Here is a 23,951-nt window from a genome sequence, read left to right as displayed (position 1 = left end):
CGTGAATTGTCTCTTTATTTTGAATGGAAAGTCACTTATTGATGACATGAAATAGAGGGATTGTGTTCTAGAACTCTACTTCCTGTAATTTTCAACGTTTTTTTTTAATTTTTCTTCACAAAATGCCTCGTGACTATGACACACATTGACCACAGGGACTGTCCCAGCAGAGCTCATTACATTGATTGGTACAAACACGCTGCAAATTTATGACGATTCAATAAAGCCTGTCTCTTTAGATAATGTTAATTCATTTAATTAAATCACTTTAGTTCAATGAATTAACATTGAGGAGCAGGAGACCAAGAGGGCGCCGGACTTATTCTTTCTTCGTTGTACCTCCTGCGTCTCGGTCAGATTTTAGAAAACATGGGATATGAAATCCCTTTTATGTGGATGATTCCAAAGTCTATCTGCCACTAAAGAAAAATGTATATAGTTCCCTGGCAACCCTCCTGAAGAGTTTGGCTAACGTCAAGGCTTGGGTTGCTATAAAACGTTTTTTAAGCCCAACACCTCCAACCTCGGCGTCATCATTGATGGACGTTTTAAGCTGGACAAGCAGATAAACTGTGGTTAAATCTAGTTTTTATCACCTCTGGCTTTAATCGAGACTCAAATGGTTTAATCTTTTAGCGACCTGGAGCAGTGATACGTGCTTTTAACTCTACACGTCTTGACTTCTGTAATGCACTGTACACTGGTGTCCGCCGAGCTAACACGCTAACAAGCTAACACGCTAACAAGCTAACAAGCTAACACGCTAACACGCTAACAAGCTAACCTGTCACACTTACAATTAGTTCAAAACTCTGCAGCACGACATTTAACTGGCACATGTGGGGGCTTCTGGGAGACATGTCTCCTCACATGTGGGGGCTTCTGGGAGACATGTCTCCTCACATGTGGGGGCTTGTGTGTGACATGTCTCCTCACATGTGGGGGCTTGTGTGTGACATGTCTCCTCACATGTGGGGGCTTTCTCACATGTGGGGGGCTTCTGTGTGACATGTCTCCTCACATGTGGGGGCTTCTGTGTGACATGTCTCCTCACATGTGGGGGCTTTTGTGAGACATGTCTCCTCACATGTGGGGGCTTTCTCACATGTGGGGGCTTCTGTGAGACATGTCTCCTCACATGTGGGGGCTTCTGTGTGACATGTCTCCTCACATGTGGGGGCTTCTGTGAGACATGTCTCCTCACATGTGGGGGCTTCTGTGTGACATGTCTCCTCACATGTGGGGGCTTTCTCACATGTGGGGGCTTCTGTGTGACATGTCTCCTCACATGTGGGGGCTTCTGGGAGACATGTCTCCTCACATGTGGGGGCTTTCTCACATGTGGGGGCTTCTGTGTGACATGTCTCCTCACATGTGGGGGCTTCTGGGAGACATGTCTCCTCACATGTGGGGGCTTTCTCACATGTGGGGGCTTTGGGCAGCTGTAGATGTGATGCACGTGTGATGTGATTAAGAGCTGCATCTGAAGAAGCTGTCCTCTCTCGATATCACATTAAAGCGTCTCTCTCGCTCCACTCCAGCTCGTTATCGATCAGCTCCTCAGCTCCTCTCGCACAGACCAGAGGACACAAACGTACTGTCCTCTGAAATCTCCTTCAGAATCAATGATGAGCGGTACTTACACGACTCTGTGCCTGCGTGAGTGCGTTTCCGACTGATTTTGCAACTGTACCGAAAAGAAAGCATACAAATGACATCGATACATGCTACTATTACTCTTCTTTTAACTTGTACTACAACTAACTGGATTGTCTTTTATTTAGTTGTTTTTCATTCTAATTTGAAAGCAAACTATTAACAAAGGTCTGAAATGTAACCCTGATCATGTTTTATATTTGAGACAGTGATTTGGCAGATGCCCTAGAAGATAATTGCTTTCATCAGATTTAGAATTTAAAATTATGGAAAATGTCCAACTCTAACTAAATTAATTTTTTTTTTAATTGTTTGTATTACTACATTTATTTCATTGAAATTTGAAATGTACATTTTATATTCCCTTTTCTCTATTCAATTCAATTAATAACAAATAATAAATAATTAAATGTAAAAAAATTAACTTTTTCAAAATAAAAATCAAGTCAAAATTTGCTATGAAAAAAATCATATTTTTTTTACTTGCAAATTTCTGATTTAAAATGTTTGAACCCTGAAATTATTATTATTATTTTTCTTCTTAATTTTTCTTGATTTCAAATGTTTAAATACACAGTGTAGAATTTACAGTGAATTTTGCAGCTCAAGACTTCTTGAATATCTGCTGAGAAATGTTTTATTGTGAATTTTAGATTTTAAATTTAGACCGTCAGATTTGATGGTTTTAAATTCTATGCATTTAATATTTTATGAGTGAATAAAAACATTTTCAACTGAGAACAACACAAAAATTTTGAATGAAATCAATCAAACAAACAGGATTTTTCCGGATTAAAAAATCTGAATCTGATGAGGCAAATTATCAAAGTGAGTGAAAATTTCCTTGCGAATTTCACTCTTTGAATTTGGAAAAAAATCAGCAAAAAAAAATTCCGGGTTCAAAATTCAGTGTTAGAAATTGAATAGCCAGTATCCAAAAGTCTGACTACACAACCGACCTTCCATTATCTCAGCAACTCTCCAATTTTAAGAGCCTAATATGTATTTCATAAGAAGTTTTTTTACCATGTGGAAAAAATGGCAATATCTTTCAATTCACCTCAAAAAAATCGATTCTTACACAATCCATTTCATTGATATGTACCATTTTAGAAACTCGATCAGAGCCGAACGCTGTCGATCTGTCGTGTTTTCAAGTCACAAACGTCGCCGCGCTCGCGATTCCCAGAGCAGTCCCGCCACACAGAGCCCGGTATCCGGCGCCGAACCGGCCAATTACCCCCGGCAACGTGCTCCTGCGCGGCCCAATAGCGCACGCACTCAGCCACAAGAACGGACGCACCACTTCTCCTTAATGAGCCAGAAACGCAAACAGCTCCGAGGAGGAAGAAGAGCTCTCACTTAAGCCGGAGAAGAGGGAGGGAAGAATGAGATGCTTTGTAAGCTAATGGGAACGCCGACACTCCGCTATGTTAGCTTAACGGGCAACAAAGTGGAGCCGGACCGTTTTAGGGGTGCATTTTTGTTGTTGTTTTTTGACTCAGATTCTGTCTAAAGTGCACGTTTTAAACAGCATATCCTGCCTCAGTATGTATTATAAATCACACGCACGTACAATCCCATCTAAACTTTGATCCAATGGCAATTCATGTAAAGATGCTCTTTTCGTCGACATTGAAAAAAGCTATGAAAATGAAGCAAATGTTGAATAGATGCTCGATAATATTCCAAGGAACATTCAAGCTAAGTACGAGTCAATATCTAACTTCCAGCTCCATTTTCTACAGTTCCCTTAAAGACCAGAGGATTTTTAAAATCGTCCGCAATTTTAAGACAAGTAGGACAGTTTGCGAGGATTATTTGTCTCGCGTGAAGCGCATCCACACCGCGCATTTGCAGATTCCAGGAAAGATTTGTTACAAGCGTAGGAGAGCGTGATGGAACGGGCTGTTTAATGGGAAAAAAGTACACGAGAATACCAAGGGGAGAACCAAGTCACACACAGAATAAATCAAACCCTGCTTATAAAGGCCACAGGAGCGGTATATTCACTCACTGGAGGTAAAGAGCCCGCTATACTCATTGTAGCGAGGTTGATACATGAATAACGGTTGCGCAAAATCCGCGTTGGTGTCGCGCACTGAACCCCAAAGACATGAAAAGCGCCACCCCAAAATAATCAATTGCCGAACTTGTGTAGGCGCAGATCACCCTAAACAGTCCTCTAAAGCGCAGAAGGCTTAATGGGTTTGTGGCGCTCGGTCAAACAAACACAAAAGAACCCTTGTCAAACTGTAGTTGGGTGTTATTATTGCCGCAAATTGTCTAGCATTACGTTAGCTGTAAGAAAAGTCTTTTTGCTTGTATGCTAATTTTGGCACGGATCGCTGTTTCACTAAGCAAAACACGTCTACACTAGCGAGGCTCTGGCGTTACCCACGTGTGGTCAAGTGGTTTTCAGTCGCCAAAACAGCCCTGGTTTATCGTAGCTTGCGATGTTTGGAGACTAATAAAAACGCATTAGTGTTAAGACGGCAGACGTGTGCAGAGGCAGATAGCGCGTTGACGTCTAGGGACGGTCAAACGTGAGAAAAGAATCAAACTAAAAGCGATGTGCCCGTCCCGGAGACACATGTCATGCTGGCAATGTCAAATACATATGGGAAAGAGTGTCTGGAGTGTCTGTCAGTGTGGGCCAATACACTAAGCAAGGACAAAACGTATGATTCACGTCAGCAAAACTGTTAAATTGAATGAATAGAAATGGAGGTTTTGTGATTTCTGTCATGTCTTTGTGATTTTATGCAACTTTTTCTTGTCGTGTGAAGCACTTTGAATTGCCTTGCGTACGAATTGTGCTCCACAAATAAACCTGCCTTGCCTTGCGGTTTATACTGTATGCTAACCTAACACCAGCCTCTTCTGACACAGCAGGGATTAAACCATTACAGCTCAATTGTAGTGTAAATTCAGATGAGTAATGAGTTTGCGCCGGCCTGAAATCCTCCTGCAGCTTCACTCAAACGCCGTGTCCACCTCGGTCCCTTCACCCAATTAAGAGCTTCAGAAATCGTAATCCCGCCGGCCCCAAACTTCACTCTGTCGTGTTTGTCTTGATTAGTCGCCGCGCTTATCGCACTCCTTCATTCCGGGCCGTTTAGCATCTCGCCATCCGCGCTCATTATCCACCTCCGCTCGCTCGTTTCTCCCCTCTCTCGCCGTATCCCGCCGCAGCTCGGTCCATCGCTCCTTCATCCGGCCAACATTGATATTTGGAGCTCGGGTAACAAGGTTCGCGGCAATCGAATCAGAAACAAAATTTCACTTGTGGCAAATAGTGGAGAGCGTCACAGTCAATCTTGTGAGGGGCATAAATCAGACTTTCGAGGGGCTTTTGGGGTCTTTTTTTGGTGTTAAACGGTCTGTATTGTTTGTGTTCAAGAAGTGAAAGCATGAATACAAATGAAATAGAATCAAATCAAATCAAAATGTATCAATAATTCACGACAATTTTTTTTTTTCTGGTGTTGCTTCAGCAGTTCGGATTTCAGTTCCTCTCAATAATGTTAAAGCGCCCCCTACAGGTCGTACGACTCGTTGAACTAAAATGCAGCGACGATAAATATATTTAAAATTTTGCTAAAAAAATATAAAAACGTTATCACAGAATAGCACATTTTTTTCGGTGTATACTTTCACTTCCTGTTTGTGAATCATGACATCGCACTAGGAAATTACCCAGCAAACACTGGGAAAAAAATTATCTAATGTCACAATGTTGTTTATTTGACAAATAAAAATATATGAGAGCGACTTTATTTTGTTGAATTATTGTTTAGAGAGTCAAAATCTGGAATGAGTGTGATGTCACTTCCTGTCATTTTCTACAGATTTGTCAAGGTTTTCTCACAAATACCTGCTCAATTGGTGTAAAACTATCATTTATATGTATGACAGGTATAAATACACAACATAAAGTCAAAATTAGGGAATTGTAAAACCCTGTCAGAGGCCCTTTAAAGCTCTTGGACGTGTTTAAAGTGTGCATTGTGAACAGAATCCAGATTACTATTATTTATTATTTGTTAGCAGTAGCACAAACTCTCACACTATTCATTTCATGGCCGAAATTGCAACGCTTAACAGAAAAACCCCAGCTCAAACTGGAGCCGGACGCTCGTCTTGACTTTATCGATGAGGTCGTTAAAACGTAAATCGTCAGTCGTACAGTTGCATTCTCATCAGCAGATTCTACGCGGCTGAGCAATTGGATATCCGCGCAGGTCATTAAATTGTCAGCTCGCCATCTGCCTCGCGCTCGTGTCTTTTTCCTGCCCCGTCGGAAATCCTTCGCGACTCGGACGGCGGGAAATAAAAACTGCGTGCGCGGCTTGAGAAGTGGCAATTTGAAAAGGCAACGAGACCGGGTTTATTGAAGGAGAATTTGTCCCGGAGGCAGAGGTAGACACGTGAACTATTGCGGAATGAGTGGACGTGATTAATCTATTTTATACAATAACGTCTTTTGATTTGGGGGTGGGACGGAGGCGGGACGGAGGCGTGGAGAGACTGCGGCATGACCTGGTGTGTAAGTACTTGGAAAAGCCTAGGGCCTTTGGGTTCCGTGGGTTTTTGGGGAGGTTCTGGGCTTGTTTTTGGTGGTGCAGGAGGACGTAGAGGCAGAGTCGATCCTGCAGGGGGAGCCAGTCGTGGTGAGAGCTCAGTTAAAGTATCACAATGGCAGGAGTGACGCCGTCCGGTCGCCTCGGACGGGAGGAAGTCACGACGGACGCCGCCATGGATCACTTCTGTGTGAATTTGAATCCGTTTGACCTGATTTCCTCTTATAGTGCACTTCTATACCATCTTCTACTTAATAAATTGTATATATTTCTCAGTCTGTTTTGATTCGCATCTATGTATTGCTCCCACATTCGGTTTCATTTCGATAATCTTAATTGGCCATAACTTTTGCAATATCCTACCTTCGAAAAACACAACCATGTGGCTTTGTATGATAAAAAATAGTAATAAAAAAATGCTGAATACAACTACAGTATTTTCCGGACTCTAAATCGCATCGGAGTATAAGTCGTACCAGCCAAAAAATGCATAATAGAGAAGAAAAAAACATATATAAGTCTCACTGGAGTATAAGTTGAATTTTTTGGGGAAATTTATTTGATAAAATCCAAGACCAAGAACAGACATTTCATCTTGAAATACTGTTTAAAATAATAACAGATGAGAGAACATGGTGAATAGGTGAACGTATGCTAACGCTAACACCTTCAGCTACATGACGTATGCTAACGCTAACACCTTCAGCTACATGAGGCACAGACAGAACTGTGGTAAGTGTCTGGTATGTTAACCTAACATATGAACAGTTATTCAGATAACTATAGCATAAAGAACATGCTAACAAGTTTACCAAAGCATCAGTTTTACCACAAATCACTAAATCCACTGAATTCTTCTTCCTCTGTGTCACTTCTAAACAACTCCACAAACTCCAGAGGAAGAGGAAGTGCAGATTCTTCTTCGCTTAGAGCCTAGAGCGCCCTCTTGTGGTTGCCAGTGGGAAAATAACTAATGATATCACACATAAGTCGCTCTGGAGTATAAGTTGCACTCCGACCAAAACTATGAAAAAATGTGTGACTTATGGTCCGAAAAATACAGTATTTCCTTTCCTTCTCTGCTCAGTCTGTTCGTCCCTCCTCCTCTCTCCCTCCCCCCTCTTCTTTCTCCTTTCTCGACTGCCCCCCCGTTCACATCCTTTTCTTCTCCACCTCCCCACTCCTTCGCCCTTCATCTCTTCTTCCTCTTCCTCGTTCTCCTCCACACTTGCATTGTCGTCTTTCACATAATGCTACAATGTGTTCTTTTTGTTCTTTTGTGGTTCCATTTTACAGTTCAATAGCTTGCCATACATTGTCTGAATATCGCTATATATTTGATCTGTACTTCACTCAGAACTGACTTGTACTCATGAATCAGTCTGGAGATTGCCTTCCTTCAGTGCCGCTGGGGCATGTCCTCAGGAGCAGTGGGCTCGTAGCTGCTTGATATTACCTTCTGTGTATGTTTTGGGTGTTTGAGGGAGTACTCGGAGGACACACACGAGAAACAGGGAGAAACATGTGCCCGAGAGTCGAACCGGCGACCTTCTTGCTGCGAGAGTCCTGCCCTGCTGCCAGTAAATGGAGCGCTAACACCAAACCCTGGTGAAGAAACGCCTGACTGATGGAACATGTCAAAGTAAAGGCACAAGAGCCAGTTTAAAGGTCACTAACGATACGAATATTGTCCTTTAACCCGTATTCACCGCCCACACCTCCTTTTCGTGACCAAAACAACCATCATCCCTCCTTCATCAGCCCCATTGTGCCCACATGAAAGGCCCGATAATGGGTCAGATAATGGGTCAGATACGGCCCGGGCATGAGCCACGGTTGTAATGAGTAATATATTCGTCGCTCATATTGACCGACATCGACCGCGTTGCTCCTCGTCTTTGGCCCGTTAAAACCCCCCTGAGTGTTTGGGTTATAGCTGAGGAGGCCGGCGCGTGTGTTTTCCAGAGCGCGACGCACGTGGGGGCTGATGGGAAAGCGTGCGCGCCCACACGCACGCGCTCAAACGCTGATGGACTTCCATAATTCACTGCACAAGGCCAGGGCTGGACGAGGCTTTATGACGTGCCAATAATGATAATGTCACGCTGATGGAGCCGATCGATACGGCTCCGTCTGCCTCTGCCCGCTCTGCCCTTCCGTTTTCGTTTCTCTTGCGCCGTGTAAAGCGTAATATCTCCACCGTAGCACAATGATACCGACGACAAACAAACGACGAGACGGACTCCTCTGGCTCGCCCCGTCTTCTTCAAGCTGTACGTCAAACGATTGAGCTGAAGGCAAAGCCCGCTCACAGTAGAATGCACGCTTTTAAATGTATTTGTCGGGCAATAAAAGCACCCGCACCGAAATCCATGCAAGGTTCATTTGATGCCGTACATTCCAGGCAAAGCAATATGACCTTGGCGTTTGCCTTTTAGAGCAATTTAACAATTTCTCAATTTCTGTGGAGAATCTAAAGATATTAGACTTACGATCACATCCCCATTGAGCAATGACTAAACAATCCTGCAGTAAAAAAAGATAGCACACCTTTCAAAATAAAGGTTTCGCTAACAAAGCTAGCGCACGTAGCGTCAGCCGTTTCCTGACCGGAGAAATTTGACTCGCTTTGACGTGTGTGCCAAACTGTCAGAGCGTCGTCTTCTAGTTTATATGTCACTCAAAATGGTTGATATGCGATGAAATTGTAGCACGGAACGATGTCGATGAACTGCACAGGAAGTGAGTTTAGGGTCGCCAGGGACATAAGGATATGAACGAGACCGATGTTTAACTTTGGCTTGTCCTTTTTGGTATTCCCGGTGTTTTCTTCTTCTGTGTGTCTCCGCAATCCCCTCTGCTCCTGACAGTTTTTGGCTGCTGCTGCTGCAAATTGGGCGCCTTAATCTCGAAAATGTCACCGTGAGTGGCTGTTGTCACGGTGTTTTGGTGCGTGTCGAGCGGATCCCATTTTGAGTCGCAAACGATTGTACCATTTTCACATTTCACAGTTCTGCATAGCACCGCGGAGCACCACTCGCAATGGAAATGCTCTCGGGGCCGAGTGGGGCCGAGTGGGGCCAAATGGGGCCGAGTGGGGCCGAGTCGGGTACATGTAGAGTAGAGTAAGGGCTATCGGGAAAGGGGTCTTTGACGGGAAACGGGTCTTGCCATTTGTTAAGTTAAAGGTGAAGTACCCAAACGAACCATTGAAAAGACTGGCGACGCGGTCAGATACATGTAGGATTATTTACAGATGTTTACAGATCTAAGACTGGATAGTTAGGGGGAACCAAATCTTCTTGAGAACCGGTACTATTTTTAATAACCGTAACAGCCGATTGTGGAGGGAGAAAGAGACGAGAGAGACCCTCAGACAGAGAAGTCTGTTTTTCATGATTTCAAATGCTTTATATTGTAGTTTTAGTCATAATTATCTGGTGAAATGAATTAGATTATGCAAAAGACGGAGTAGGAATCGTTAAGAATTGTTGAAGTTCAATAATCAATCAGAGGACTTGACAGTGTTGTTCCGCCCCCGATCCGTGTACCGTGTTCCGTGTTCCACGTGTTGTGTACCGTGTACTGTGTACCGTGTGCCGTGTACCATTTACTGTGTACCGTGTGTTGTGTACCGTGTGCCGTGTACCGTGTGTTGTGTACCGTGTGCCGTGTACCGTGTACTGTGTACCGTGTACTGTGTGCCGTGTACCGTGTGTTGTGTACCGTATGCCGTGTACCGTGTGTTGTGTACCGTGTGCCGTGTACCGTGTACTGTGTACCGTGTACCGTGTACTGTGTACCGTGTACTGTGTACCGTGTGCCGTGTACCGTGTGTTGTGTACCGTGTGCCGTGTACCGTGTACTGTGTACCGTGTGCCGTGTACCGTGTATCGTGTACCATGTACCGTGCCACGTGTGCGTTGGCGTGTCACTCACATGTGTCGGTCTTGAGCAGGCTGTTGGTGCTCCTGAAGTACTGCGGGTTCTCGATCACCGGGATCTTCGTCATTCCGATGATGACGGCGTCGGGGCCCATCTCGGAGGAGGAGGGCGTGTTACTGCCGTTGGACACATGGTGGAGCGGTGAGGCCGAGTCGTCGTCGTTACTGATCACCGAGGAAGGCCCTGGAACACGACAGCGGGACGCGAGAGTTAGACACGGGGGGTTTAAAGGTGGGTTTAAAGGTGGGTTTACGTGAAGAAGACAAACTGCTGTGTCATTTATCAAGCACTGCAACAAACACTGGACCAAAAACATGTATAAAACAGCCAATCATACTCTCACTAATTCACCGGGAAATAACATAGTCTGCAGTAAATTTCACATTTCCGACAGACTAATAATATGTACAGACGTGAAGGTCACCGTAGTGAAGACCCTCCATTTGCATAATTTATTTTGAAAGGGGGACAGTTAAAGACCTCTGCACCAAATTCAAGACATGGCAGACAGACAAATGCTTCTTTTTTAACCTTCACTTCGCCGACATCCAGCTACAAATTGGAAATATCGGTCCATCCGTCCGGACTTGTACCGCGCGCGAGAGAGAACGAGGAAGTCAGGGATTATGAGTGTAATAATATTCTAAAATTGCGCCATTTCTGTGCGTTAAAAGTGCTGCTTACTGGATTTGAAGAACATTTTCAATCAAGAACAAATGTCCCAAAAGTCTTTGTAAAAGCTCAACGCATAAGGCTCAATGAGAATACACCCGAGAGCGAGACAGGGCAGTTCTTCCTGGCATTTGGTGATCATATACTACAGTACTATATTACTATTACTACATTTTGTTCATTGTAAACTACATTACTGAGCTAAAATGACTTCAATCACAACCAAACGCTCATGGCCCGACTGTGCGGGGCAAAGATCACAAGAGAGTACTGTATTTTCTTTTAATTTGTCCCAAAATGCAGCTGAATCCCCCATGTATCACCGTGTAATAATAAAAAACGGAGCACAAAGTAAATGAGCGTGTATCTGTGAATACCAGGCAGACAGAAAACAGGTATTTTCAGCGCGATGGCGTCTTGAATCCAGGAGAATAAAGATTACAAACACACATGAATCACTCTAAATTGTCGTGGATCCTGTGTTGGTTCTTTGCTTTCTGTGTCCTTTTGGTTTTCACCCCGTTCGTGTCCTTGGTGCTTTATTTTGACATGTTTTTCAGTGTCACTTCCTGTCTCCCGATCGCCCTGACGTGTGTCCTTGTGCATTTAAACCCTGTGTTTCACCTGTAAGTTCCTTTGTCTGTGCGTTTCATCCCTGGATCATTTTGTTTCATTAAAAATAGTATTTTCAGCGGGTTTTGCATTTCGGATTGTTCTTTTGACGTCTCCCGCGTGACATAAATTCAACTTCAAATGGATAAATGAGACGGGAAAAACACTATTACGTGGTTTAAAGCTCTTAAAAGTCTTCATAACAAACTGGTCCACTCACTCGCTGTTCAAAACTGTGGAACTGTTTCTTGGATTTTCATATTTACCTTTGAAAAATGTCTCTTTTTTTTGCATTTTTAGCCCTTGAGTATGCTCATGACCCAGTGTCAAGATCTTTTGAAGAACCGCAGAAAGCCTCGACTGCACGACAACACAGATGTACTCAACCGTGCACAGAATATCCTTTAATCTCAGTATAATGCAGTTTTCTCAACGTCCCATTCGGTAATACTTCAATGTACACGGAACAACCCACGAAGAAACAAACATCTGCGTCTTCTAAGCTCAGATTCCTTCATTTGCATATACTGTGTGGCGTCTCTTTGTTGTCCGGACGCCGTGCACTCGGGGTCCGATCTGAGCGCCGCTAGTTGGTACCTGGGGGTCTCTGCCCGCCTCGCCGTGTCCAGACACACGAGGGGCCTTTGAGGCGGCGGGCATTAGAATTCAGGAGCGCACGACAACAACAAGGAGTGAGGAAGTTCTGCTTTTAACGGCGTCTGCAGAGAGAGTCACGGTGGCTGGGAAATAAGTGCAAAACGGCTTGTTAGTTGAAGGAAAAAAGTGTTATTTATTCCGGACTGTATTTAATGAGACAGAACATAAAAGTATTTGAGGAAAACAGCAGTGAAACAAAAAAAAAGCCCCTATTGAGCAAAGATGGCAGACAAAGTTTAGGGAGAACTTTACGTCACTCCCGTCCTCCTTTCTACCCTTTGAACTATGACATCATCCTCCTTCTCTTCCTGTCTCCACGGCAGCAGCAGAAACATTAGGCTTCAAACTTAGTGAGAAAAGTACTCAGAATACAATACTCTGATTACACCAAGTCACGGAATATACGCTACAAAATACTGTACATCTGACTGCAGGTATTCAGTATTCTGTAATAAAGTCAGTTCAAATCAAAGTATTCTTCCCTTCACTGTTGCTACGGCAGCGCAGGAGGACACAAACAAACAAACAAACAAACACACAAACACACAGCCGTCGTGTAACCGCAACGTCAATTTGTTCAATTAAAGGGGAACAAAGTTATTAAACGTCTTTGTCCCTGTGAGAGTTAAATAAGTATTTCCGGATGAGATAACTCTCCTGAGAAACCCTCGCCCGTTTGTATATTCGGCTTTATTAAATGTATCTCGTGTTGTAGAATTGAAAACGAAAATGCTCTCTGCTTATTTCCAACACCATCTCCTCGCAGCCGGTAGATGGAAACGCACAGAACACGTCTGCCGATGGTTTATGGACTTTAAAACAGCCGAGGAGCCGCTCAGAGCGACGTCAGTTATTGAAGAAACGTCAGGATGACAGAGCTGCAGAGACTGTCAGAGGAGTTTCAAACCAGGATTCCTCAAACTGGTGCGAACGAAGCTAAACGCTGCTCCGGACGTGTGTTTGATTAGGGAACAATGTCAGAACGTGGTTGAACGCCTTTCTGTGTGGAGTTTGCATGTTCTCCCCGTGTCTGTGCAGGTTTCCACTGTGTATCAAATGTAAATAAAAAAATAAATGTAAAAACACTAAAGTCGTTCATTTCGCATCCGTACAGTCATATCTGCAGCTCACACCACAAGAGGCTTCACTGATACTGAAAACACTGCACTGCTCGGGGGTGGAGTGGTTAAAGCGGCTGCACATGTGCCAGAATCCATGTGTCGGGAGTCGAAATCCGGACCCCGACAATTTCCTGCATGTCCCTCCCTTCTCTCTCCTCCCCACTCTGCGCTCAGCTGTCTAATAAAGCCACAAAAGCTTTAAGAAAACACTGAACTGGACTCATACTGGAAACATATTAAAGATAGATTCTCTCGTTCTCTTTACTTCCCTCTCTCTCTCCTCCCTCCAGCTTTATTCTGTCTCTCCTCCTTCCTCTCTCTTTACCTTCCACCCTCCTTCTCTCCTTTCCTCTCGTTCTCTTTACTTCCCTCTCATCCCTTCTCGTTCTCTCTCTTCCCTCTATCTTTATTCTGTCTCCTCCTTCCTCTCTCTGCTCCTGCTCCCACCCTCTCCCTCCTTTCTCTCCCTCTCTCTTTACCTCTCTCTTTCCCCCTCTCTCGCTCCTTTCCCTCTCTCTCTCTCCCTCTCTCTCTTTCCCTTTCTCTCGCTCCTTTCCCTCTCTCTCCCTCTCTCTCTCTTTCCCCCTCTCTCGCTCCTTTCCCTCTCTCTCCCTCTCTCTCTCTTTCCCCCTCTCTCGCTCCTTTCCCTCTCTCTCCCTCTCTCTTTCCCCCTCTCTCGCTCCTTTCCCTCTCTCTCCCTCTCTCTTTCCCCCTCTCTCGCTCCTTTCCCTCTCTCTCCCTCTCTCTTTCCCCCTCTCTCTCTCCTTTCCCTCTCTCTCTCCCTCTCTCTCTTTCCCTTTCTCTCGCTCCTTTCCCTCTCTCTCCCTCTCTCTCTCTTCCCCCCTCTCTCGCTCCTTTCCCTCTCTCTCTCCTTCCCTCTCTCTTTCCCCCTCTCTCGCTCCTTTCCCTCTCTCTCCCTCTCTCTTTCCCCCTCTCTCGCTCCTTTCCCTCTCTCCCTCTCTTTCCCCCTCTCTCGCTCCTTTCCCTCGCTCTCTCCCTCTCTTTCCCCCTCTCTCGCTCCTTTCCCTCTCTCCCTCTCTCTCTTTCCCCCTCTCTCGCTCCTTTCCCTCTCTCTCTCCCTCTCTTTCCCCCTCTCTCGCTCCTTTCCCTCTCTCCCTCTCTTTCCCCCTCTCTCGCTCCTTTCCCTCGCTCTCTCCCTCTCTTTCCCCCTCTCTCGCTCCTTTCCCTCTCTCTCTCCCTCTCTTTCCCCCTCTCTCGCTCCTTTCCCTCTCTCTCTCCCTCTCTTTCCCCCTCTCTCGCTCCTTTCTCTCTCCCTCTCTCTCTCTGTTTCCCCCTCTCTCTCTCCTTCCTCTCTCGCTCCTGTTTGATTTCCCAGCATGCTCTCCTCCACTGTACACACACTCCTGACGTGCTGTTTTTACGATACAACTCCACATTGTTCCTTTCCAAAGCCGCTCCCGAAGCCGCTCCAAAAGCCGCTCCACTCTCAGACGGGGTTCAAAGGTCAGCGTGTGGACCAAGGTAACCGCGTTCTCCACCACGACGTCCCTTAGAGCCCGCGGCGTTGGAGAGCGGTCACCGAAAAGCCTTTGCACGTGTAGGATTCATGTGGCCAATGTACGTTTAGTTTGACTGAATTGACCTGTCGTCCCACTGAGGGGAGGAGCCTATTGTACATGTGGTCAGGGAAACCGGAGCACCTGACAGGAAACCTACGCCGGCACGGGGAGAACACGCAAACATGCTATAGAAAGTTCTATGGTAAAAGGTTACACTGTTTAAAGAAGTGTTTTATTAAAGTTACATTACAGCAGGGGAATGTAGCCAATTAGCAGCGCTCACGTTAATGAGTTTGGAGGAGGAGCAGAGAGGTCAAAGGTACAGGCCAGTCAATGACCCTAGTCAATGACCCGGAGCCGGTGTGTTGTGGCGGGGGAGGAGCCGCAGACATTAGCGCAACGAGGTCGAAGGTCAGATCGTTAGAAATCCCGTTACAAGCCACAGGAGGAGCCGCGAGGAGCAGGGGCCCGCGAGGAGCAAGGGGCCCGCGAGGAGCAAGGGGCCCGCGAGGAGCAAGGGGCCCGCGAGGAGCAAGGGGCCCGCGAGGAGCAAGCGGCCCGCGAGGAGCAAGGGGCCCGCGAGGAGTAAGGGCCCGCGAGGAGCAAGGGGCCCGCGAGGAGTAAGGGCCCGCGAGGAGCAAGCAGCCCGCGAGGAGCAAGGGGCCCGCGAGGAGTAAGGGCCCGCGAGGAGCAAGGGGCCCGCGAGGAGCCAGTCCACTGCGGTTTCTCTGTGTTTGTGTGTGTGTGTGTGTGTGTGTGTTTGTATAACCTAATACTGATGTGCAATTCTGTCATATGTGCAATTACTGTGAAATTCATGTGCAATCTATGTGCTGTCGTGACACATATTCATGTGCAATTACTGTCGTGATCACATGCAATGGTATTTATTTATTTATTTGTCTATGGGAGTTTTTATTTATTTATAGGAGATCTTCTACTGAAAGTGTTTTTCAGACTTCCTATAAGTGATCTGTTCTTCTGTATCTACCTCTGTATCTACCTGCGTTGCACCAATGAAATTTCCCCATGTGGGACAATAAAGGAATATCTTATCTTATCTTATGTGATTTTGTCTGTGTTTGTCTGTGTTTGTCTGTGTTTGTCTGTGTTTGTGTGTGTTTGTGTGTTTTTGTGTGTGTTTGTCTGTTTGTGTGTGTTTGTGTGTTTTTTTTCTGTGTTTGTGTGTGTTTGTGTGTTTTTGTGTGTGTTTGTCTGTGTTTTTGTCTGTGTTTGTCTGTGTTTGTGTGTGTTTGTGTGTTTTTGTGTGTGTTTGTGTGTTTTTGTGTGTGTTTGTCTGTGTTTTTGTCTGTGTTTGTCTGTGTTTGTGTGTGTTTGTGTGTTTTTGTGTGTGTTTGTGTGTTTTTGTGTGTGTTTGTCTGTGTTTTTGTCTGTGTTTGTCTGTGTTTGTGTGTGTTTGTCTGTGTTTGTGTGTTTTTGTCTGTGTTTGTGTGTGTTTGTGTGTGTTTGTGTGTTTTTGTGTGTGTTTGTCTGTGTTTTTGTCTGTGTTTCTCTGTGTTTGTGTGTGTTTGTGTGTGTTTGTCTGTGTGTGTGTGTTTGTGTGTGTTTGTGTGTTTTTGTGTGTGTTTGTCTGTGTTTTTGTGTGCGTTTCTCTGTGTTTGTGTGTGTTTGTGTGTGTTTCTCTGTGTTTGTGTGTGTTTCTCTGTGTTTGTGTGTGTTTCTCTGTGTTAGTGTGTGTTTCTCTGTGTTTGTGTGCGTCGTATGTTTAAGGCGGCAGTTTGGAGAGCTTCCGTGTTGTGGTCATGTGAGCGGCTTTAACAAACGACCGTCAGCTTTTTTGTGTTTTGTCAGTGGAAATCACATAGTGACTTGGAATTAAAGGGGCGGTACTCTGTTTTTAGTGTACGAAAACCTGAATTGAATCCCTCCAGAAACAGGAAAAGGGGAAACTTTTGAGCTTTGATACTTTTTGAACTCGCCCGTCGTTCATACCGCACGACACAGTTTGGATCGAGCACATAAAGCATGACCAAAGGTTCTACTTCCTGTCATTTTGAACTTCAACTCCAAAAACGTCCCCTTGACCGATGTAAAATTACAATAAATATCTACCACAAAGTCAAAATTTGAAAACCACAAGACCCTGTCACATGCACTTTAGGTAACAAAGGTGAGTACTTCTTCCACCGCTGCAAGATTCCATCATTTCTTATCAAAAATGATATCTAAAAATGACCCGGGTTTAATCATTCCACATGCGGACGGCGATTGGGGGGTTTGGCCAGTCCACCGGGAGGCGCTCTTGCAAAACGCGGGTGCGGACGGCGATGGAGGCGGGGGGAGGTCGTAGGAGGTAGGGGGAAGGTGTAAGTGCCAGGTCACGACCCCTCGGTGTTAATAGACCCGAGGCTGCCGTGTAAAGCTGGTACGGGGCGAGGGTCGATAGCCGCGTGCGCCACATGTTTAATGAGGTAAAGGTCCATTAAAGCGACCCGCGGCGGGGAGATAACTGCCGAGGTCGGGCCGTGTAATCGTACTGTATGTTGTACCATTGTGGTTTGTGTCAATAAACGTGTTAATGCAGGAGGATAACGCCGCGGGAGGAGTTACTAATGTAGACACTCTAGCCAAGTCGTTTTGATGAAGCAGCAAACTGAAAACAGAGCATAAACTTTTGTTGCTCGCTTGATTTTTTTTTTTGCTTTCATGCTAATTTTGGCGCTAATTGCGAACGCCAATGATCTACGCCAAACAGGAATTTTTCCCTTTTGCAAATAGAGCATAAACTTTTGTTGCTCGCTTGATTTGTTTAGTTGTGGAATAACTAAGATAGGATTTAAGAAATATGGTCGTTAGCTTCTCATGCTAATTTTGGCGCTTGTTGCAAACGCCAACGATCTACACCAAACTAAATGTTATCTCTGGAGGGTTTGGTGTAACTCGCGTGTGGTCAATGAACAGCTCTGGTTTTCATAGTTTGTTATGTTTGGAAGCTAACGCTAACTCTCCCATTGTAAATTCACACTTTACTCTTGTCTTGAGTCCAAAAGCGAACAACGTGTTTCGCTCTATCAATCACAGAAAAGCAGTTTTACTCGAAAAAGTTTTTAACTGAGTTCTCTGACTTTATTTTAAGTTTAGTGTGAGGCTGGGAAAATATTGTTATGTAAAGCCTCTGGAAAGCGTTCTGTTGACACTGGAAGAGTTTTAAAGGTAAATATCTTTAAAAAATGTTGCTTAGAAGGCGTGTATCCAAAACAAACAAACTCAAATTTAGCATTTCTCTAAAACAACAAGTGTAAAATGTTCCAATCTCTTGATACACCTCCCTCCTCTTTATTTGCTATTCCAAGGTCACAGTATTAAAACTCCTCAATGCATGATGTGATTGATGGACGTTTTTATAAATTGTATTTGAATAAAAGACGGTCAAATACATCGACAACACTTTTGACTCACTATGGAAACTAAACCTTGGCCAGAACAGCAGCAAATCAGCATCAAAAGAGGGGAATGTGAACGCGGCCTCAGCTTTACCATCAGACAAACAGAAAAACACGTGTACAACCTTTTCCAAGCGGCACGGACAACGATAACACGTCTTCGGTGATGACGTGTCCCAGATGATTCCGGACACATTTGTGGACGATTCATATTGTTGCACTAACCTCAGATTTTGTGCTTTCGCTTATGTTTTGTGTTACGGTTATTTTCCCCAGACGTAGCAGCCGCCGCGAACTTGTGTCTGAGGAGGCGTTTTTATAGAATGACAGGAACATACATCTGATTCTGTTTATGTTGTGTCTTCTTTACTGGGCCTCACTGCACGCTTAGATGTTGTTTTATTGTTGTCCTTTTAATATTTGAAGATCAAGATATTCTCTGCTTTTTATGTTGTTTTTAATGAGTGACAAGGTCTATTATAGAGATATATATTTATCCATCTTCATATAAAAATACACTATGGAACCTTTCTGGTGCCTTATGCTCAACATGTCGTTTGAGGACAACATGTGGTTAGCTGGCTGGTTATTTTATTGTTTAGTTGGTTGGTTGGTTTATTGGTTAATTGGTTGGTTAGTTTATTTTTTCTTAGTTAGTTAGTTGTCTGAGAAGCAAGTGACAGCAATAGGTCAAGTGACAGGTCAGATCTGCGGAGAGGCGGAAAAGGAACTAACTCTGCACACGTTCAGACAAAATTGAAGCTTTGCATGGACTAAACCTGGAATAAACCAGCATTAAATAATAAGCATAAATCTGATTTTGTTGATTTTTTTGCTCAATATTTTTCCTATTTTAGTTTTTTAGTCTTGATGTAGTTATTTTTGTCAATATATTGTATTTACTGTATTTTCCAGACAATATTTTGTTCCGGAGTATAAGTCGCACCAGAAAAAAAGTACACAATAGAGAAGAAAAATACATATATAAGTCGCACTGGAGTATACGTCGCATTTTTTGGTGAAATGTATTTGATAAAATCCAAGACCAAGAACAGACATTTCATCTGTAAATGCAGTTTAAAATAATAACAGATGAGAGAACATGGTGAATAGGTGTACGTATGCTAACGCTAACACCTTCAGCTACATGACGTATGCTAACGCTAACACCTTCAGCTACATGACGTATGCTAACGTTAACACCTTCAGCTACATGACGTATGCTAACGCTAACACCTTCAGCTACATGACGTATGCTAACGCTAACACCTTCAGCTACATGACGTATGCTAACGCTAACACCTTCAGCTACATGACGTATGCTAACGTTAACACCTTCAGCTACATGACGTATGCTAACGCTAACACCTTCAGCTACATGACGTATGCTAACGTTAACACCTTCAGCTACATGACGTATGCTAACGCTAACACCTTCAGCTACATGACGTATGCTAACGCTAACACCTTCAGCTACATGACGTATGCTAACGCTAACACCTTCAGCTACATGACGTATGCTAACGCTAACACCTTCAGCTACATGACGTATGCTAACGCTAACACCTTCAGCTACATGACGTATGCTAACGCTAACACCTTCAGCTACATGACGTATGCTAACGTTAACACCTTCAGCTACATGACGTATGCTAACGCTAACACCTTCAGCTACATGACGTATGCTAACGCTAACACCTTCAGCTACATGACGTATGCTAACGCTAACACCTTCAGCTACATGACGTATGCTAACGCTAACACCTTCAGCTACATGACGTATGCTAACGCTAACACCTTCAGCTACATGACGTATGCTAACGTTAACACCTTCAGCTACATGACGTATGCTAACGCTAACACCTTCAGCTACATGACGTATGCTAACGCTAACACCTTCAGCTACATGACGTATGCTAACGCTAACACCTTCAGCTACATGACGTATGCTAACGTTAACACCTTCAGCTACATGACGTATGCTAACGCTAACACCTTCAGCTACATGACGTATGCTAACGCTAACACCTTCAGCTACATTACGTATGCTAACGCTAACACCTTCAGCTACATGACGTATGCTAACGCTAACACCTTCAGCTACATGAGGCACAGACAGAACTGTGGTAAGTGTCTGGTATGTTAAGATAAGATAAGATATTCCTATATTGTCCCACATGGGGAAATTTCATTGGTGTAACGCAGGTAGATACAGAAGAACAGATCACTTATAGGAAGTCTGAAAAACACTTTCAGTAGAAGATCTCCTATAAATAAATAAAAACTCCCATAGACAAATAAATAAATACATAAATACCATTGCATTTGATCACGACAGTAATTGCACATGAATATGTGTCACGTAACATATGAACAGTTATTCAGATAACTATAGCATAAAGAACATGCTAACAAGTTTACCAAAGCATCAGTTTTACCCCAAATCACTAAATCCATTGAATTCTTCTTCCTCTGTGTCACTTCTAAACAACTCCACAAACAGAGGAAGAGGAAGTGCAGATTCTTGGTTTGTGCTTGATCAAGTCATTATTCTAGATTTAATTTACGGCCTTTGTCATAGAAAACAACAACCCCACCCTAATGTAACCCACGTAATATTACTCGAACAGTAAAAAACTACGAATCCCTACACCCGTGAATGCAACATCCGGTCAGGTGGTTTAAAATCCCTTTCTATATCAGCATACTGACACATATGCTACAGTAACCGAACATGCTGGTCACTTCTGCACGGCCCTGTGTCCTCGAGTTGGCCCTGGTCTGGTTTAGTCTTGGTTTACTCCTGATTCAGACCTGTTTTAGTCCTGAGTTTGGTTTGAAGGTCACCGGAAACATGAAGCGTGGCTGCAGATCTCACCGCTGCTCAGCCAAGACCAAACCAATGTGGCTTTACGGACGCCAGGACCTGTCAACGAGACGCTAAAGGCTAACAAATGCAGGAGGCTAACAGATGAAAGCGGCGAGAGATTAGGGGTATCATCAGTGGTGAAGGTTAAAGGTCATGAACCTTTGGAGGATAGAAGAATCAAGAAGACGTCCTAACCTCTTCTGTCTCTCAATGGTCCGTGATTTGATACTCAAAGACACTTTAACTTTGTTTTAGTGTTCAGTCAAGATTTAGTCAAATAATTATGTTTTGGTTTTGTCTAGTTTTAGTCCAGTAAATGTCTATGCTAATTTAATCCACTAAATCTCTAATAGTTCAACCAGAAATGTGTATTGAATATGATTAATTGAATGTGTTATTGGACAGTTTTATAAAGTCGGATATTGGCTCTGGGAAAATAAAGTCCAAACTCGTCCTTTTCATTCATGTTTAGCATTTATTATCCTGCAAAATCATCAGCACTTTTAGTCGACAAAAATATCTACTTTCAGTCATCGTTTTAGTCTATGAAAATGTATAGTTTTACTTTAGTCGTCATCCTGCAGCACTGTCATATTTGAGTTGATAAAATTAGCACTAAGCTGTCGTTTTTATTTTATTTTTTTAAAAATTGCATAGTCAGACCAACATTCTATTCCACCTGATGATGTCATGAAGTGATGCCCTGCTTTTCCACAAAGTTGTCTTCTGTTGTTGACAGAGTCCAGCTATAATAAAGTCTAAAGAATAAGGGAGCTCCTGAAACTGCTGCGCTATTTGACCGCGTTTTAGCGCCGTTTAGAGGTTAGGGTTAGGGTTAGGGTTAGGGTTAGGGTTAAGGTTAGGGTCAGAGTTAGGGTCAGGGTTAGGGTTAAGGGGTTAGGGTTAAGGTTAGGGTCAGGGTCAGCGTTAAGGTTAGGGTTAGGGTTAAGGTTAGTGTTAAGGGTTAGGGTTAAGGTTAGGGTCAGGGTCAGCGTTAAGGTTAGGGTTAGGGTTAGGGTTAAGGTTAGGGTTAAGGGGTTAGGGTTAAGGTTAGGGTCAGGGTCAGCGTTAAGGTTAGGGTTAGGGTTAAGGTTAGGGTTAGAGTTAAGGTTAGGGTTAGGGTTAAGGTTAGGGGTCAGGGTTAGAGTTAAGGTTAGGGTTAAGGTTAAGGTTAGGGTTAAGGTTAGGGTTGGGGTCAGAGTTAGGGTTAGGGTTACGTTAGGGTTAGCCATGAGGCTATATGGCACTGCCGCGGCTCCTGAAACTGCAGGGCCCTTTGACCGCGCCGCGGCTCTGCAGCCACGGCCAAAGAATAAAGTGTAAATAAAGTCTAAAACGTACAACTACAGTAGGTGTAACACTTGGATACCAACCGCCATAAAACACAGAAAGAAGAAGAAGAAGCACTAGAAGAACAAGAACAAGAAGAACTAGAAGGACAATGAAAAGAAGAACTAGAAGAACAGAAGAAGAACTAGAAGAACAGAAGAAGAACTAGAAAAACAAGAACAAGAAGAACAAGAAGAAGAAGAACTAGAAGAAGAAGGTGAACTAGAAGAAGAAGACTTAGAAGAACCAGAAGAAGAACTAGAAGAAGAACTAGAAGAAGAACTAGAAGAACAACAACAAGAAGAACTAGAATAACAAGAAGAACTAGAAGAACTAGAAGAACCATAAGAAGAACTAGAAGAACTAGAAGAACTAGAAGAAGAAAAGAAGAAGAACTAGAAGAAGAACTAGAAGAAGAAGAAGAACCAGAAGAAGAACTAGAAGAACAAGAAGAACTAGAAGAACCAGAACTAGAAGAAGAAGAAGAACCAGAAGAACTAGAAGAAGAAAAAGAAGAAGAAGAGGTGGTGCCTGTGCCTGGACCATAGTGTGTCCAAAAGACTGAATACTGCATCTTACAGGACATTTGACTGCACTGTGGACACCCTAACCCAGTGGTTCTTAACCTGGGTTCGATCGACCCCAAGGGGTTCGGTGAGTCAATCTCAGGGGTTTGGCGGAGGTCAAGACACAGATCCGACTCAGGCTTGGTACCAACCTGCACCTAAAAGGGCCAAAAGGACCAGGGAAATCGCCCAGAGTCCAACCTGTATCAAAACCCCTTTTGGGATAAGACTTGTCACCAGCTTTAAAATATCATATTTTATTTTACCAATTAAGAAGGGTTCGGTGAATGCGCTTATGAAACTGGTGGGGTTCAGTACCTCCAAAAGGGTTAAGAACCACTGCCCTAAACACTCTTTCTTTGCCTTGTATCGCAACAATTGTCGCGTTTATCCAAGCGGTGAAAGTCACGACCTCGCTCTGACCGGAGGCAAAAGTCACTGCTGCTGCTGCTGCTGCTGACCTCCGAGACGTGGGGGTCCGTGTGTCCGTCCCCTCGCGTCACACACTTTCGCGGCGCCGCACAAACAAAGGGGGGCGAGGAGGGCGAGAGGGGGGGAGTGCTCTAGTAACACGAGCCCCGTCGACTCTAAACTGTGTGTCGCCCAGATGCACACAGGAAGTCATCCATCGATCGCAGGAAGAGCCGAGGAAAGACAGAAGGACGGGAGACGGACGCGAGCGAGGAGAGAGACGCGACGGAGGCTGAGGCGCGATCACGAGGGAAAGAGGAGACGCAGAAAAGGAGGCGACAGGTTCAAATATATAAGCTCTGATGCGGCTGGAACGTGTACGAGTGACACTTTCCCACGTTGTGTTGCTGCGAGACTCTGAGCGAGCCTGGAAAGCACTTTAAACGTCACTCAACACGCCACATGAAGGTATGTGAGGTAGTGTTAGAGAAGTATCCTTATACTGCAGAATCTACACAAAATACTTTGAAGTGCTTCACATAAATGCATTTCAAATCATAATACATGTTACTTTAAGAGAGAAGAGTCCAGGTCAAATCCTTTCGG

The 23,951-nt window shown here is 44.2% G+C and overlaps 1 protein-coding gene across 1 annotated transcript in view; it reads right to left on the bottom strand.

The window, feature by feature from the left end:
• Positions 1 to 23,951, bottom strand: part of ntrk2a (neurotrophic tyrosine kinase, receptor, type 2a) — a 185,350-nt gene that overhangs the window by 57,369 nt on the left and 104,030 nt on the right. Inside the window, exon 14 of the mRNA XM_072433062.1 lies at positions 10,179 to 10,367. Coding sequence (XP_072289163.1) covers positions 10,179 to 10,367 — 189 coding nt within the window. The remainder of the gene's footprint in view (positions 1 to 10,178; positions 10,368 to 23,951) is intronic.

Source organism: Eucyclogobius newberryi, unplaced genomic scaffold, assembly GCF_026437365.1.
Source record: "Eucyclogobius newberryi isolate DKJ021-1_F unplaced genomic scaffold, fEucNew1.0.hap1 SCAF_6, whole genome shotgun sequence".
Taxonomy (NCBI): domain Eukaryota; kingdom Metazoa; phylum Chordata; class Actinopteri; order Gobiiformes; family Gobiidae; genus Eucyclogobius; species Eucyclogobius newberryi.
Note: the sequence above shows the minus strand (reverse complement) of the source record. Positions and strands in the feature narration are given on the sequence as shown.